This window comes from Gouania willdenowi, chromosome 5, assembly GCF_900634775.1.
Source record: "Gouania willdenowi chromosome 5, fGouWil2.1, whole genome shotgun sequence".
NCBI classification, from domain to species: Eukaryota; Metazoa; Chordata; class Actinopteri; order Blenniiformes; family Gobiesocidae; genus Gouania; species Gouania willdenowi.
The window spans coordinates 5,503,758-5,520,245 of record NC_041048.1 but is presented as its reverse complement, the minus strand read 5'-3'; the positions used below and the strand labels follow the sequence as shown (position 1 = coordinate 5,520,245).

Below are 16,488 nucleotides of genomic sequence, written 5' to 3'. Positions count from 1 at the left end.
TCAGTATGTGCATTTTTTAGGTCACTTTTTGTATTTCTGTATTTTCCTGTAATTTTGTTGACAGTTTGTGTGTCTTTGGAACCATTCTATAATGTGTTGTTGGGTTTTTTTGTGTTTTCGTGGTCATTTTCTTTGTTTAAGTGATTGTTGTCTGTCTTTGTTGTAATTTTGTGTTTTTGGAGACAAATTGTGTGTTTTTTAGGAATTGTTTGTGTGTTTTTGTGCTATTTGCTGTTGATTTGTGTGTTTTGGGAGTTATTTTGTGTATCATGTTGGACTTTATATGCCTTCCAACTTCTTTTTTTTTTTAACTTGTCTGCACATGCTGTCAAAGGTCAACACTACAAAAAGTGCAACCATTATGAGACAGCAATGCATATTTAGTTATTGCAATAAAATACATTGATTTATTTTATTGCTTAATTGTGACCATCACCAGCCCTCCCTAAGGAAGGGTAAGAATCTTTTAATATAGGGAGGATATAAAAAGGGACAGCAGTGTTACACCTAGGTAGAGGGGGAGGGGGAGGGGGTGGGGAAAGAGAGCAGGGAGGAGAGACTCAAGGTAGGAAATAGAAAGAGTGGGGAAGAATAGACTGTTTTGCAGTGAGGATGAGATGTGAGGTTGTAGAATATATTGTGCTTATTATGTTGTGTAATCCAGCCAGTCTGGTGACAAGTGTGAAGCTTAGCTATAATGGTGGTGGCTGTGAACAGGGGGAATGAGTGAATGGTAGTACCTAAAGCAGGTATTTGGGATTAACGTGTCTAAAGTTAAGCCCAGTATGAGTTTTATCCCACATCCCAAGGCGTGCCAGTGCATCGTATACCAGTATATGTGCAAAAACCGCCACTGCAAAACCAGGCAGATGCAGCCAGGCCAGCAGAAAGCCTTCCAACTTCTTGAAATACAAATTTTTGAGGATTTGTTTTGGGAGCCACACAAAATTAGACCGAGGGCCACATGTGGCCCCCGGGCCACCAGTTGCCTATGCATGATGTAGAACATTTTCCCCCAATGTTAATGTGTTGAAAATATGGATTGAAGGCAGACTAGAGTGCCCTCAGAAGTGCTCTTTTGTCCCTCCTAAAATATTAGCGTACATTATAATATAGAAAGTATGACTTGGTATACAATCAATTTCAATCATTGTTTGTTGTTTGTAGAAATGATATTTTTTTAAAGAAACCAAATCCTTTAATTTGTCGGCTTGTTCTAACAAACTACTGCATTGATTCCAGATATCCCTCTACCATTAAAGGCAGTAATACTCTTCCTCCAGAGGACCGACTGCTGAAGTTTCTGGTTGACAACAATGCAGACACTGAGGAGATCGTCCAGTGTGCCAACTGTGACCAGGAGAGTAACGAAAAGGTACCACAGAGTGACTAGACCGAGACCTAAGACTCTTACTTTGTAGGAAATCACATTTTGTGATGTCATCTGCAGCCAGAAACTATTAGATTAAACAGAAACTAGATTAAACAGCAGACGTTTAAAGAACATTGTAAGGTTGACTCACTGATTTATGCTCTAAAACCTAAAAATCATATGAAAATGGACAAGTTTATGTTAATTCAAGTTAAAATAATGCTTTTGTTTTCTTAAAGTAATGGATTACAGGTACTCACGTTCCTGTAATTGAGTTGCTTTTATGGGTACTTGTACTTTCTTGAGTATATTTCTAAATCAACTTGTACTCAAGTACGTTTTAAAAGAAGAAAAGTAATGTGTCACATTTCTACACCCAACCGTTACTGAGTAAATTATTATTTTTTGGTTTTAAAATGAAACTACATAAAATGAAATGACCAGACAACAATCAAATGCATCAACATCACAGTCAACCAATCAGATTAAACGTAATGCACCACGCCAAAACTGCATTAAATAGAAGTGAATTTATTTAGAAAATACATTTTACATTTTGACAAATACAGTTTGATCTCTTTTTTTAAGTTTATACATGAGATGTTTACTGTATGCTAGGGAACTGTGGCAAGATTTATTACCAAAAAAAAACATGGGGAGTGAAAGTAACTAGTAACTTTTATTATGAGAACTATTTAATTTAGCTACTTTCTACTTCTACTTGAGTATCTTATGTACAACTTACTAATAGTTGTACTTGTATCATTTCAATCAAGCAACAGTACTTTTACTTGTGTAGGATATCATATATTAGTACGCTTTACACCACTGAACGTGAGTTTCTTTTAATTTAATCCTATATTTAGGTGTATTTTAAAATAGTTTCCAGGGGACGACTGAATTCAAACATTCAAAAAGCGACACAGAATTGTAAAGAAAATGTTTTATATGTATTATTTGAATGTGTTTTTATAACTTGTCCCTCCCACAGGACTCAGGTGTGATGTACTACTGTAACACATGCAGCCAGCCACTGTGCGCTACCTGCAGAGAGCTCACACACAAGGCCAGGATGTTTTCCCAACATGAAATTGTGTCTCTTGGTAAACGCACCAAATCCAAGCACAGGAAATGCTGTAAGTGATGCTAGAAAATGACTCTAAAGTACAAAGAATCAGGACATCTCATGATGCTCATTCAAGCACAGCAGAATAAAAACCTCCACACTACTGTATATATTCCTATTTGATCGGTTAGGGTCAGAAATGGGTGTTTTAAGGGTCACATTATCAACATTCATTTTAAAATTCAGAGGAATGACAAACCTGGGCAATAATAAAATGTTTTTGTACATTTTTTTTTCATGTCTTGTCTATTTTTGTTGTTGTTATATGAGTTTTTGGAATTATTTTATGCATTTTTCTTGTCGTTTTGTGTGTTTTTGGCACCATTTTGAGGATTTTGTTGTTTTTTCTTGTGTTATAAGTCATATTGTGTACTTTTGTTGTTGTGTTATTATTGTGTATGTGTATATTTGTTGTTGTGTTATTATTGTGTATGTGTATCTTTGTTGTTGTGTTATTATTGGGTATGTGTATATTTGTTGTTGTGTTATTATTGTGTATGTGTATCTTTGTTGTTGTGTTATTATTGGGTATGTGTATATTTGTTGTTGTGTTATTATTGTGTATGTGTATCTTTGTTGTTGTGTTATTATTGGGTATGTGTATATTTGTTGTTGTCTTGTGTTTTATTTGTCTTTTTTAAAATTTTCTGTACTTTTGTATGTTTTTGGCGTTATTTTGAATGTTTTTTGTTGTTTTGAGTGTTTTTGAAATTATTTTGTGTTTATTTATTCATTGTGTTATAAGTCATTTTTGTGTACCTTTGTTGTTGTGTCAATATTGTGTATGTGCATATTTGTAGTTGTGTTTGTGTGTGTTTTTGTCTTTTATTTAAATTTTCTGTAATTTTGTATATTTTTTTAGTGATTTTGAATGTTTTTGTTGTTGTTCACAGTGTTTTTGGAATTATTTTGTGCATTTTTCTTGTTGTTTTGTATGTTTTTGGCATAATTTTGTGTATTTTGTTGTTCTTTCTTGTATTATAAGTCAATTTGTGTCCTTTGTTGGCATGTTATTATTGTGTAAGTGCATATTTGTAGTTGTCTTGTCTCTTGTGTGCGTTGATGTCTTTTTTTTTTTTTTTTTTTACATTTTTCTGTAGTTTTGTATGTTTCTTAGAGTTATTTTGAATGTTTTTTGTTGTTTTGTGTGTTTTTGGCACCATTTGGTGTGTTTTGTTATTATTTCTTGTATTATAAGTCATGTTGTGTACTTTTGTTGTTGTGTTATTATTGTGTATGCGTTATTTTGTAGTTGTCTTGTGTGTGTTCTTGTCTTTTTTTACATTTTTCTGTAATTTATTTGTATTTTTTGGGTATTTCGAATGTTTTTGTGTGTTTTTGGAGTCATTTTGTTTATTTTTTGTTGTCTTTTTGTGTGTTTTGTGCTGTTGTTGATGTTGTTTGGTGTGTTAGTTGTTTTTGTTGTCATCTTGTATATTTTTTGTTATTGATGCACATGTTTGTAGTGTTGTGTGTTTTCATTGATTGTTTATGCATTTTTCTGCAGTTTTGTATGGGTTTTATTGAAGTCATTTTGTGTGGCTTTGGGGTCTGCACAAAAAAGTCGTTTTTTTAAATTTAAGTTGATTATTTTATGTTGTTTTGATGATTAACTTTGTATATTGTAATACTGCAGTGGACTGAAGGTAAAAGACGTCTGTGTTCCAACAGCTCTCCACGAGGAGCCTTACATCCTCTTTTCCACTGAGAATAAATCAATGCTTTGCATCAAATGCTTCAGAGACATGCAAGTGTGAGTGCATCCAGAACAGAGGACTTGATGATTAACACAAGTCCTGCCTCTCCCTCTTTATGCTGAGTGGTTTGGTATTTTCCTTTCCACAGGGAAAGTCGGAGTCACTGCATTGACATTGAAACAGCCTACGCTCAAGGATGTGAGATGTTGGACCAGGCTGTGTTGGTGAGTCCCATTGGTTTTATATGTCAGTCAATATAAAAACATGAAACATTTTTAACAGCATTGCTCAATTCAATGAAATACAAGTAAAGATGAGCAATATTATCGGCCGATATTAGCCATAACATGTGGTATCGGTTGACATCGGTATCGGTTTTTCCACCGAAAATGAAAAACCAACTCATTAAAAACCAATATGGCACATTTTTTATTACTAGAGTTGAATACATATTCTTATTTTGAACAGATATTGTTTAATGTGAATACATGCAGTAGGTCAAAGCAGTGCTTCTCAAAGTGTGTGGCGCCCCCTAGTGGGGAATATAGGTATGAGAGGTGGGGTGCAACAAACATGAGGAATTTTTCAATTTCATGCCAATCTTTTTAAATGCATTTATTCATTGACAAGAAAGATTATTAATAACATAATGAGAAGTCTAAAAAAATGCAGTAGAAATAAAAGAGAATTAAATGATTAGACGGCATTAAATATGAACCAGGAACCAAATTTAACATGGAACTAAAGTGCAAAAAAAAAAAAAAAAAAAAAAGATTTACAGCGGCATGTACTTCACATAGAGTGGAACAATAAATAAACAATAGCTGACTTAAAAAAATCACTTTTACATTTGTTTTTTTAATGCAGGTAATTAGTTTAATTTAGTTTTTGAGATTTTATATTTTTTTATGACACATGATGTTACTTTGTTTCATGCATTGATTTTTTTTGTTTTGTTTTCTTCAGCTTTTTTTGGCACAGAATGCAAACAATATGTCTTTATTTCCTGTATTTTTGACTGCTGCACATTTACATTTGTTTTTTGTTTTTTTTTTTTTTTAATGCAGGTGATTAGTTTAATTAAGTTTTTTTCTAATTTATTATGAAATATGATGTTACTTGATCTCTGTTAGTTCATTACATTTTTTGGGGGGCTTGATGGGAAATACCAAAAAAAAAAAAAGAAAAGTTTGAGAACCACTGGCTTAACGTGTTATTTCCATTGAGATGTATATTATGTGAACTCAAATAAGGTCAGTAGGGATGGGATCTGTATGTATATATCGATATCGGTAATAATCGAAGCTGTATCTGCAGTTTATACTTGATTTTTTTAGAATGAGATTATTACTGTTGTTGTCATTCACACAGCAGATGATGAAATGATCCATTTACGTCCCCACTGTGGGTTATAATATAACATTCTGCAGGTGGTGAAAGAGCTGCAAACCTCCACAGGAGAAGCCATTCATCTGCTCAGAGCAATGATAGGAGAAGTGTGTCTGAACGTGGAGGAAGAAGAAAGTGCCATATGTTGTCTCTTCAACAGTTTGCAGGTTAAAACTTGAATATATTTTTTATTAGGACAGTGCACATTAATGAACACCAGTGCAATACTTTGTGTAAATGTGCCAGATTTAGCCATGAGCTACTTTCCTCATACATAAAGACACAAACATGGACAAAATATATACATTATTTACAACCAACCGAGGCAAATTTCTAATTGTAGTTTCTTATAAACTTCTACCATTTTTTTCAGCTCTTTTTTTTTTTTACAAGATGTAAATATGGATCCGTCTCAAACATTGAATAAAAGATTATATTCCAGCTTGTGGATAGTTTTTTTATGCCTTTTTATGCCTTGTAAAAAATGTTGAATAATACATAAAAATAGGACATAACTGCTCTTAATCATTAATTTATTTCAAACTATATTTGTTGGTAGAACCATTGGTTTTCTATCAGAATCAGAATCACAATCAGAAGTACTTTATTTATCCCAGGGGGAAATGACTTGCCTTACAGGAATATTACAAATAAAAAGAATAACCACTAAAGAGAAAGAAAAACGTACATAATTAAGTAAAAAACTGTTAAATAAATAAGAATAAGTAATAAAAATAAAATAAAATAGGATAAATAATAATCATAATAATACAATTATACAGATATACACAACAATCAAAGCTGTCAGGTTACAGTGATAATCAACTGTTTTCGACAATTAAAAATAACCTAAAATGACAAAATTTAAGACTTTATTTACTCAAAATATTAAATTTAAGACACAAAACGACCAAATTTACCTCAAATTTTGCAACCACCTTTAAATGCAATGCACCTTTTGTCCACTAGATGTCCCTTTTACCTAAATGCAGGAGTGAAGTTAAATCTCAAAAGCAATTTAGGAAACATCCACAATCCACCTCAAGAAATGTACATCTCATATTTTATTTATTTATTTTAAATTCATCTGAAATACAAAATACAAATTATTATTATTATTATTATTATTTTTTTTAATCAAGATGGAGATTGTTTTTTTTTTTCCCCCCAAAGCAATGTGAGGAAAAAAATAGTCTGTTTTCTTTTCTCATCTAACAGGAAAGATTAGCTGAGAGAAAGAAGATCCTGCTGAAAGCCGCTCAGAGGTAGGAATGCATGTATTTATTTATTTATTATTTTTTTAAATATAAAAAGGTATTTTCACTGGGATAGCTGCCATAGTTTGTGACACTGCATTTATTAAAATAAATCCCATTATCCTGCTGTCACAGAGCGACTGTAAAACTCTATTGTGTTGGACTGTACTGTAGTCCGGGTGATGAATAACACAATAACACAATAATCTGCACCAAACACATTTTCTATGGTAATTCTCATTTTTTAGACTTTAAGGTTCAACATTTTCTCATTATACGAGGTGTGTCTTGATTTAATGAATGCAAACAAACCCCTGATGAAAAGTAACAAACAACATGTAATTTAATGAATGAAAGCAAGAACATGAAATATGTCCGTTAATTAATACTAATATACCTGGTATGTCTGAAGTTATCAACATTTAAGAGTCATTTTAGGTCTTCTTCTTCTTCTTGAAAATTCACAAGAAATCAACTACATGTGCTACAGATGTGCGACTTTCACCGAATTGTAGCCCCAATACTGAAGAAACTTTTATACATTTAAACCTATTGCAAATGATGAAGTCCAATACTCTATTTAAAGTTATTAAAGCTATCTCTTCCCACAATCTTTGCTGAACTAACACCAAAACTTGTTTCAGCTCATCTTCAGACTGTCCAACACAAACCATCCATGCAGTAAACAGTGACGTGAACATATGCTGGCAAATTCTTGCTAAAAACATCAATGTTTATTAAAAGAAAAGAAACTTTTTGGCGTCATTGTAGAGTTTTATCTCAAAAACAACATTTTGAAATTTAACTCTCATGTTAACAATTGGAATCAGTGCAAAAATGTCATTTCAAACATCAGTTTTTCACGTATGGAGCACTCAAATTGTTGTTAAAAAATAATTACCAACATCTCCATGTTGTCTAGATGTATTGATGTATTTTGGGATTTTTTTTTTTTGTCTTTGAATTTTTTACAGCTGTTTGAAATCTGTAAGATTGGGAGTTCAAGTCTCAGTTAATGCAACGTTTCCATTTTTGCATAAAATTGTCTGGCCCTGACCCCCTGCTGTGCAGCAGCTATAATTTTGAGATTTGAAATTCCAATGAGCAATCATTAAAATGATGAAATACATATGCAGTGAGTCTAAATATTCCAGCTCTTTCTCACAGAAAGGAGTAAATCCTTTGGTGGTACATATTAAAAACCACATGCTTTAGAGAGGAAAATGTCCAATTTTCTTTGTGTTTACTTCCTTATCTAAATAAACGTAACTAAAAAAAAACCAAAAAAACATTAGATCTAAATCAAATAAAGAGCCAGCTTAGAAACTTAAACTTGTCATCCAGGCTGGTTCCAGAAAGTGAAAATCATTCTCTATTGATTTAGAAGAACCGATGCTTTGTCTTTAGTGTGAGCGGGAAAATGTTTCTATATAATGGTTCATTTAACAAACAAAGGCACAAATAATGGCCCACAAAGTGGAATTGATTGAATAAGAACAATTTGTGAAGATGAATGCTTATTGCTGAAGCGTATCAGGTGTGTCTCTGCAGGGATCTTTCATTCATTTTGTGGCGAGTGTCTCGTCTTTCTATCCCCCCCCCCTGCGTCTCTCTTTCCATTGCCTGGAAGCCGTGCGATGGCTTTGTTCCTGGAAGTGTGTGTTGTTCTATTTATGTTGGGCTTTGTGCGTCCAGACTCCAGACCACCGTCTGCACGACACACAGATTAGAATGGAAATATGGAGTACAGTATGTTGTTTATGATTGCACCTCTCCAGCTGATTAAAGTGTAGTATCACACATTCTCATGCCTATGTGTGTGTGTGTGTGTGTGTGTGTGTGTGTGTGCAGTCAACATGAGGAGAAGGAGAAAGCACTAAAGGAACAATTGTCCCATCTCACTGCCCTCCTGCCAACCCTCCAGGTAAAGCAGATGATGAAAAACACACAGTATCAACCTTTGAATCTTTGACATTTGGAGGAATACAATTATATGTCTGTTTTCATCTTAATGCATCAGCCTATAAGTCACATTCCAAGGTTTTTTTTTTCCAAATATAGACTTAGATTGGCCACAAAAGCAGCAGATCTTATCCTTTAAAGGAGCATAGGGCAGGATGGGTGAAAAAATAAACATTCATTTCAAGCCTTTTAATGCTAATGGTTGACGAAGCGCTCTATACCAAATATCACGTGTCCACACACATTTCTACCTATTGCCTTGAACAGATTGTGTGATACGTTTTGTACTGCTGTTCTCGACGTGAATTTACCGCACAGTTTTGCGGACGTGACGTCAAATGACGCTGGTGCGCGTTCTCGACGGCTTGAATACGGGAAAAAATAAAAGAACGAGAAGAAGATGACTTGGAGACTAAAAGAAGACAAGCACGGTGGACTAAACTAGTGTTTGGTTCCACAGATGTACGCAGAGGCATGTGCACAGGTCTAACAGTAAACAGTCACATGAACGGCGAGTAAATCAATAACGGTGTGGAGTGCGGATCGGGCCGCATTTTCTCGTCCAAGTCCGACCCAACAGTGAAAACATTATTTTTTTCTCTAAGAAATGACATATTGACATTTGTTTTAGTGGTAAGCACCAATTTTATTAACAAACAACTGTTAATGTCAACATCAGATCAGCACACAGGTAACAAGCAAACGTCAAACATAAACAGGGGTGCAGTGCACGCAAGAGACCCATCAAATCTATTTACATAATCCATGTATCAAAGATAAAGATAATCCATGTTGTTTTACAGTTTATTTTTCAATGGTGTATTCCTTTATAATTGTCCTCCTCTGTGGATCACGGCTCTCTCTGTTATACAGTTAAAGCTGCATTCTCCAGGGCTAAAGCTGCTGCAGCGGTAAAAGGAAGAACGCTGCGTGCAAACGACGCCATGTGACCGAACACGACCACCAGTTCTAAATATCTGTCTGAACTCGACCCGTCCGGTGCTGTCGGGGTTCGGCCGGGTACCCATCGTCTAGTATCAGCTGTAAACAGCTTATACGCTCCCCCGTGGTGGCTTGGCTGATGGCTGCAGTTACACTAACCACCGTGGTGTCACTATGGAGTCTGATTTCTAGATCCTGCCCTGTTCTCCTTTAAGATGTGAAGTGTGGCCTCCAAACACAGCCACAAGTTGCTCTATTAGTAAGATTGTTAGAGCAACACAAAGGCTGCAACTTGCATCTCTTTTAATAGATGCTTAGTTGTGATTATTAGAAAAAGGACTATCTAGCATTTTTTATTAAACTTTCTTTAGTTTGAAATGTTCTTTGTGCACTTGTTTGGGGCTAATTAAAGGTAAAAAGAACATGATTAACTCCCCTCTTTTACAAAAATGAAAAAAAAGCAGATTTTGAACTGAATTCCGTAAAGGAGAACAAAGTACAAAATCAGGAAAAAACAAATGAGAATAAAGAAGGTGTTTTGATACTGGGCAAGCCATAACATGACTGCCAGCCCTACTGTTTCTGCTCAATTTGATCAGTAATCCAATAGTGCGGCCATTTCCTGTGAAACGAACTATCCACTCCTCTTAAAGTTCCATGGTGGAATTCATCTGAGAGTTTTGAGAGAGTTCGGAAAGTTTGGCTCCTTTTGTCGATGACTGCGACTCATTGCCCGTCCTTCTCGTAGTGAGATTTGACCAAAAGCCAAGAAAGACCAGATATTTAATTCCATAATTAGATTCAGGACAGGGATGCTGATAGAGGCTCCTGTTAGTTTAAAACAAGACAAAAGAGAAGCAAGCAGGGAAAGGAGGGATCAAGGGAAAAAGAAGCGTCCTTCTCCTCTGAGTGCAAGAAAGAAAAAATAAGAAAAGAACAAAAATTGTCCTGTAGACGAATGTATAGAAGTGTTTTTTACTTCATTCTTAATGTGATTTTTTGTGTTAGCCCCCAAAAACTTTGCCAAAGTGACTATCCAACACATTTCTGGTGTTTTCCCAGAAAGTTGTGAAAAAACAAAGATGTTTATTTTGGGGCTTACACCAAAATTGAATGTTTGGCAAAGTGAGTATCGCAGAGAATACTGGGAACAAACCAGAACAAGCTAATCACTGTCCTCCTTGTCTGGTGAAGAAACACAAGAAATCACATTAGGAAAGAAGTATAAACACTTCTATGCATATGTCTACCAAACTTAACATCCTACAACGTAAAACTTTTCAATAAGCTTATTTTGAAGATCCAAACAAACTTGAGAAGCAATTTCAAACTTTTATGTCTTTTTTTTTGTTGAGCAAATGATCTTCAGTTTTATTGATCTATGAGGCCTACACTACGTCTTTATCTGATAAAAAATAAAACAACGTATTTGGCAGCTTTAACAAAATGTGCTACCACCAGCAAACAATGTCAGCACATCTGCTATAGACGACGAGTCAGATATATTCACTTGATGTTGCATCACTTATCTACAACTTAAACTTGTTACTTTTTTCCTCACCTTACTTTCTGTCACGGCTCTGTGTAAACGTTCAAGATAGTCAATAGACTTGGTTTAGATTTGTCTTAAATCACCAACAAAGCATCACATTCACCGACCAATGGGACAGAGTTGCCCTGAAGGCCCTAATCTACAGTACTATTATTGTCTAGAGTCTTGCCCAATGGCACTTCCACACATGGCCAGGTGTAGCCCTGTGTGATCAAACCCCCAACCTCTGGACCATAGGTTGTGTTCATACACAAGTTTATTTATAATAAGCAAGATATTTCTGTCACTTTTCAAAGTCTTTTTTACCTTTACTTCAAATATACAATCATACCATACAAGACACAATAATAACAATAACTATTCTCTATATCTACCCTTTGCCCGTACAACACATCACCAATTTAACATATCCAATAGACGCCCTCTGCTCTGGAATACTTCACCTCCCCCGATAAGGTCAATATCCTCCTACTCAATCTTTAAAAGGCCGTTAAAAAAACATCTCATCCATTCATGAATCCTCCTACATCAGTTCATAATCAGGTTTTTTCCCCTCGCCTCTCCTTATGTGGTTTTTCCCATTTTTCATCTAAATACGGTGCCTCCAATGCCGTTGGCGACCCACAATTCTCCCGTTCTTGTTTCCCATGTTATTTATTAATGTTTTTCCATGTTCTTTTTAGACGGTACTGAAATTTGTGTAAAGCACTTTGTGGTTTTTACCTATAAATAAAGATTACTTACTTACTTACACTAGACCAATTTACTTCTTGTGTTTCCTTTTTCTCTTTTTTTGATCTTCAATTAATAATTTGTTCTGTATTTTCATTTGTTTTTTGATATTAATATTTGTGAAGTCTGCTTATATCTTAGTTTCCACTTATATCAAAGATTTATTGTGCATTTATTTATTTTTTCCTCATGATCTTCTAAGTGTCTCCTTTATCGTTTGTGTTTATTGAAAGGGGAGGAGCTCTTGTACAAGCCCATTGGGCTTCACTCCCGCCTTGCACCTTAAATGTTTGTTTTTTACGTGTGCTAAATAAATTCAAATTAAAATAAAAATGAAATGTTCACAATATGGAATTTGACAACAGTAAATCAAGGCAACTCTTCTCTGAAACTGCAGCTGAAATGGTGAATAATCATCCAATCAGCAGCTGTTTGTAGCTTGTCATACCTCTGACCTTTGACCTTTGTTCCTATAGGTTCACCTGGTCACCTGCTCAGCTTTCCTTGGCTCAGCCAACAAGTTTGAGTTCTTGGATATGGGTTATGTGAGTACGGCAAGCCTTAGTCTAGACTGTAATTATGGATCTTATGTTTGTTCTTTATGGAAACATCATGTTTCATCATCAAACATGTATCATATTTGGTGCACACAGACTTGAACTCCACAGCGGTGGTAAAATAAAAAAAAAAAAAAAAGGCCAGAAGTGATTTATTTGAACCCTTCTTTATCTTTAGATGTTTTGGATAGATAATGTTCACTGTTCACACATTCGAGACGCCAAGTTTAATGATGATTTTTGTCATTAGAATTAAGAAAGCTTAAACATCGCTTGCACATTTACAGAAGCGGATGAGGGCCAGTTTGGATGGAGAAAATAATTTTGGGCAAATCAAGAATAAAGTCGAAATTTCGAAAATAAACTCAAAACACACTATTGTGATACATTTTCAAAATTTTGACTTTAATCTCGAAATTGTGTTTTAACTTTATTCTTGAAATTTCAACTTTAATCTCGACATTTCGACTTCATTCTTGATTTGCCCAAAATTATTTTCTCCATCAGAATTGGCCCTAATCCGCTCTTGTACATATTAAACTTGTTTGATCAGCTTAAATCATGCTTTCTCTGGACATTCATTGATTGATTGATTGATTTGTTTTGTAATTTAAATATCAGAAGAAAAATAACTCTTCAGGAAAGATTGTCCAGCAAACCCGAAACCTTTTGCGTGTCAATTAGAAATGAAATTCTATTTGCTGCTAATAAAATAAATAAAAAAAACATACATTGTACACAATGAAATTAGCTTTGTTCTGAGGAAGTGATCTAAACAGGATAAAGGATTAGTTGTCATTCATTTGTTTTAATCTGGTCATTAAATGGCAGCCATAGGGAGCCCATTATTTCTCAGTTAGGGTGAAGCTGACCTCCTGTCCCACCCTGAGCCCAATGGGAGCTGCTATACAGCATGAGCAGAGTCATGTGACCCAGTACAGGATGCAGAAGATGAATGAGTGACTGAATGAAAATGATCTCCTTCAGCAACTAATGGAGAGGCTGAAGAGGATCGTGAAGCTCCCTCATCGACTCAGGCCTGTGCAGAGCAGCAAAGTGAGTCAAATGACCAACGTAACACACACACACACACGCACGCACACACTGAGACTGAAATATGGATGTGTGTCTGGTTTTAGATCAACACAGAGTACAGGAATGAATTTGCTCGCTGTCTGGAGCCTCTGCTGCAGATAGGACAGAGATGTCCTCCCTCCGTCACCGGCATCACTACCGTCACCACACGGTACGATTCTTGTTCATCTTTACTCCCACAAGGTCAAATATCATGTTATTGTTCCCTAAATCAGGGATTCTCAAACTTGGGGTCACGAGACACTGGGAGGGGGTCGCCAGATGCCTTCAAGAACCTAGCAATATTTTTTTTAACAAGCTCATGTTTTCTTAAACTATTTAAACTTGCCATGTTTTTGTTTTTAATGCATTTTTGCTACATTACTACCATTTCTGCCACTTCTCCGTCAAGTTTCTGTGTCTTTTCTGCACATTTTTTCCACTTTCAAGACATTTTCAGCACTAATAAACCATTTCCATCACTTTTCCCACCTAATGTCGCATATGTTGACCCATTATTGTCACTTCTAACCTCTTTTCACAATATTTCATGCCTTTTTTTGCCAATTATACCACATTCATGATTCGTCATATTATTTACCAGTTTTAAGTAATTGTTTCTTCTTTACCCCAACCCCTTCTTCCCCGTTTATGCCACTTTTAAGTTAATATTGACACTTTGAACCCTCTTTACCACTTTTAATGTCTGTTTTTGGCCACTCTAATTTGCAAATTTTAACCAATTTCTGTGGTTTTTAAAATCCCATTTCACCATTTTTTCACTGGTTTTAATGACCTTTAACCCATTTTATTTTTGGTTAAAACAAGGATTTGCATCTTTAAAGTCTGTGTAAAGCAGAAATAAATGTGTGTTATGAGTTTGTCACACCACAGAAACATGTCACTGACCACTGAGCCAAATTTGAAAGATGAAAAAAATCGCTGAGTATATAAAATTAGGTCTCAAAATCATGGAAAAACAAGAACTTTTCTCTGCTCTGTAACGCTGGGGGCGTGTCAGTTAGAGGGGCTGGAACCACGCCCACGCTCGGGAAGGGCGCCGCCCCCGTGTATTAACCCTAACCCTATGGGAGAGAGCAGTGCGAAAGACCAAAAAACAGGAAAAATCCAATGCTTGGATCGGGCAAAACGATGACAGTGGAAAGTCCAAATATGTGCATCCATCCTGGGTAGAGTCAGAACTGCGCCCCCTAGAGACGAAAAACAAAATTGCGGTGCAAAAAAAGGGCTCATTTCATTGAAAATGGAAAACTTTTCCACACGTTTATGTGGTTTGTTTTGGCTAGGTGCCGAGTTTCGCCCGCTGGAGGACGCAGAAGTTTGATTTGCTTCAGCAGCAGGGTCGCGTTTATGCTAATGATGGCTCCGTTACGTAACGCGGCTATGATTAAATCCTGAACTCAGAAATTTGAAACACAGTTTGTGAAGCTGAGCTACCATAATTGCATTGTAAATGATTTAAGGAATACATTTATGACCTATTTAATGTGTTTAGAAGAAAATGGCTGAATTTTCTTTACATGGAATTTTAAGATGACTATAAAGTATGGCGGAAATGATAATAAACTTCCTGGATATCAGTGGATATTATTCAGATAAATAAATACATGTGGTTATCACAGATTCATTGAACAATGGAACATCATTTTGCTGACTTCATGGATGGACCCCAAAAATCTCTCCCCTTTATTCCACCTTATAGATGGTCCTGTCTCCACAATGTTCATGTCTGTGTTCAACCACCTTCAGCTACAGTGGGGGTCCCTGGTCTCTGGAATCTTTATTTTGAGGAAACTACTCCCCTAAACGAGTCTTTCCTTCCTCTACATTTGCAGTCACTTCCCACACATCTTGATGAAGTCTTTGAAATTCTTCCAGGAAAACAATGGCTGCCGCTCAAAATGTTACACTTGTTAAGCATCCAAAATTCAAATTTTTTTCCAAATGGTTTGTCGGTGCTGGTGGTCAGCAGTCACAGCAGTGAGAGGAAAGAAGACGCCACACTGAGTGCTGCTATGCCAGTAACTCAGCCTGTCTGTCAGTCTGTCTGCCATGACTTGTGTGTGTAACGCAGGGGTGTCAAACTCCTTTTAGTTCAGGGGCCAAATGGATCAGTTTGATCTTTAGTGGGCCACACATTTTAGGTGGAAAACAAAAAGATACATTTCAACCTTATTGTGCCCTAGTTTGCACTTCTACCTATAAATGACATTTAATAAAGAATGTGGGGCAATAAGTGACACAGATTAGTCCCTGCAGGATGTTCTCTTTTAAACTTCATTGACTTTGTGACCAATTGTTTTTTAATTTGGGTAATTCTTGTGGAATATTTTAAGCAAATTGCAGGATCTTGTAAAAAAATTTAGAGATCGTTCAACAATTTGATTAGTGTGAGCCCTTTGTTTTTGGAGACACTTGCAACTGAATTTAATTTTTCTATCTTTTCTACCTTGTGCATATTTATCTTTATTACTTTTTTAATTATTATAATTATTGTTACTATACTTGTCTCTGCATTTGTTTTTTTAATTTTTTTATTCTTTGTTTCAAATTTGTTTTTTTTTTGTTTTTTGTGGCATTTAGCGTGGTGAGCAAAGTAGAAATTTCATTGTGCAGGGAAACATGCTTCTTTACTGTGCACATGATAATCAACACTTTGAATCTTTTTGAATCTCTCGAAATTTACACAATGATTTATGTTTTCTCTGCTTTCTCCCGCGGGCCAAATTCGATGCTCACCTAAAGCAAATGTGTCAAACTCATGGCCCGGGGGCCAAATCCGGCCCTTCGGAGCATCCAGGAGAAAGT

At 35.5% G+C, this 16,488-nt stretch overlaps 1 protein-coding gene across 1 annotated transcript in view; it reads left to right on the top strand.

The window, feature by feature from the left end:
- rnf207a (ring finger protein 207a) overlaps window positions 1-16,488 on the top strand; it is a 37,499-nt gene that overhangs the window by 9,970 nt on the left and 11,041 nt on the right. The window contains exons 3-12 of the mRNA XM_028447676.1: window positions 1,243-1,375; window positions 2,364-2,508; window positions 4,170-4,251; window positions 4,344-4,419; window positions 5,626-5,751; window positions 6,803-6,849; window positions 8,692-8,764; window positions 12,505-12,573; window positions 13,573-13,641; window positions 13,725-13,831. Of these exons, the coding sequence (XP_028303477.1) occupies window positions 1,243-1,375; window positions 2,364-2,508; window positions 4,170-4,251; window positions 4,344-4,419; window positions 5,626-5,751; window positions 6,803-6,849; window positions 8,692-8,764; window positions 12,505-12,573; window positions 13,573-13,641; window positions 13,725-13,831 (927 nt within the window). The remainder of the gene's footprint in view (window positions 1-1,242; window positions 1,376-2,363; window positions 2,509-4,169; window positions 4,252-4,343; window positions 4,420-5,625; window positions 5,752-6,802; window positions 6,850-8,691; window positions 8,765-12,504; window positions 12,574-13,572; window positions 13,642-13,724; window positions 13,832-16,488) is intronic.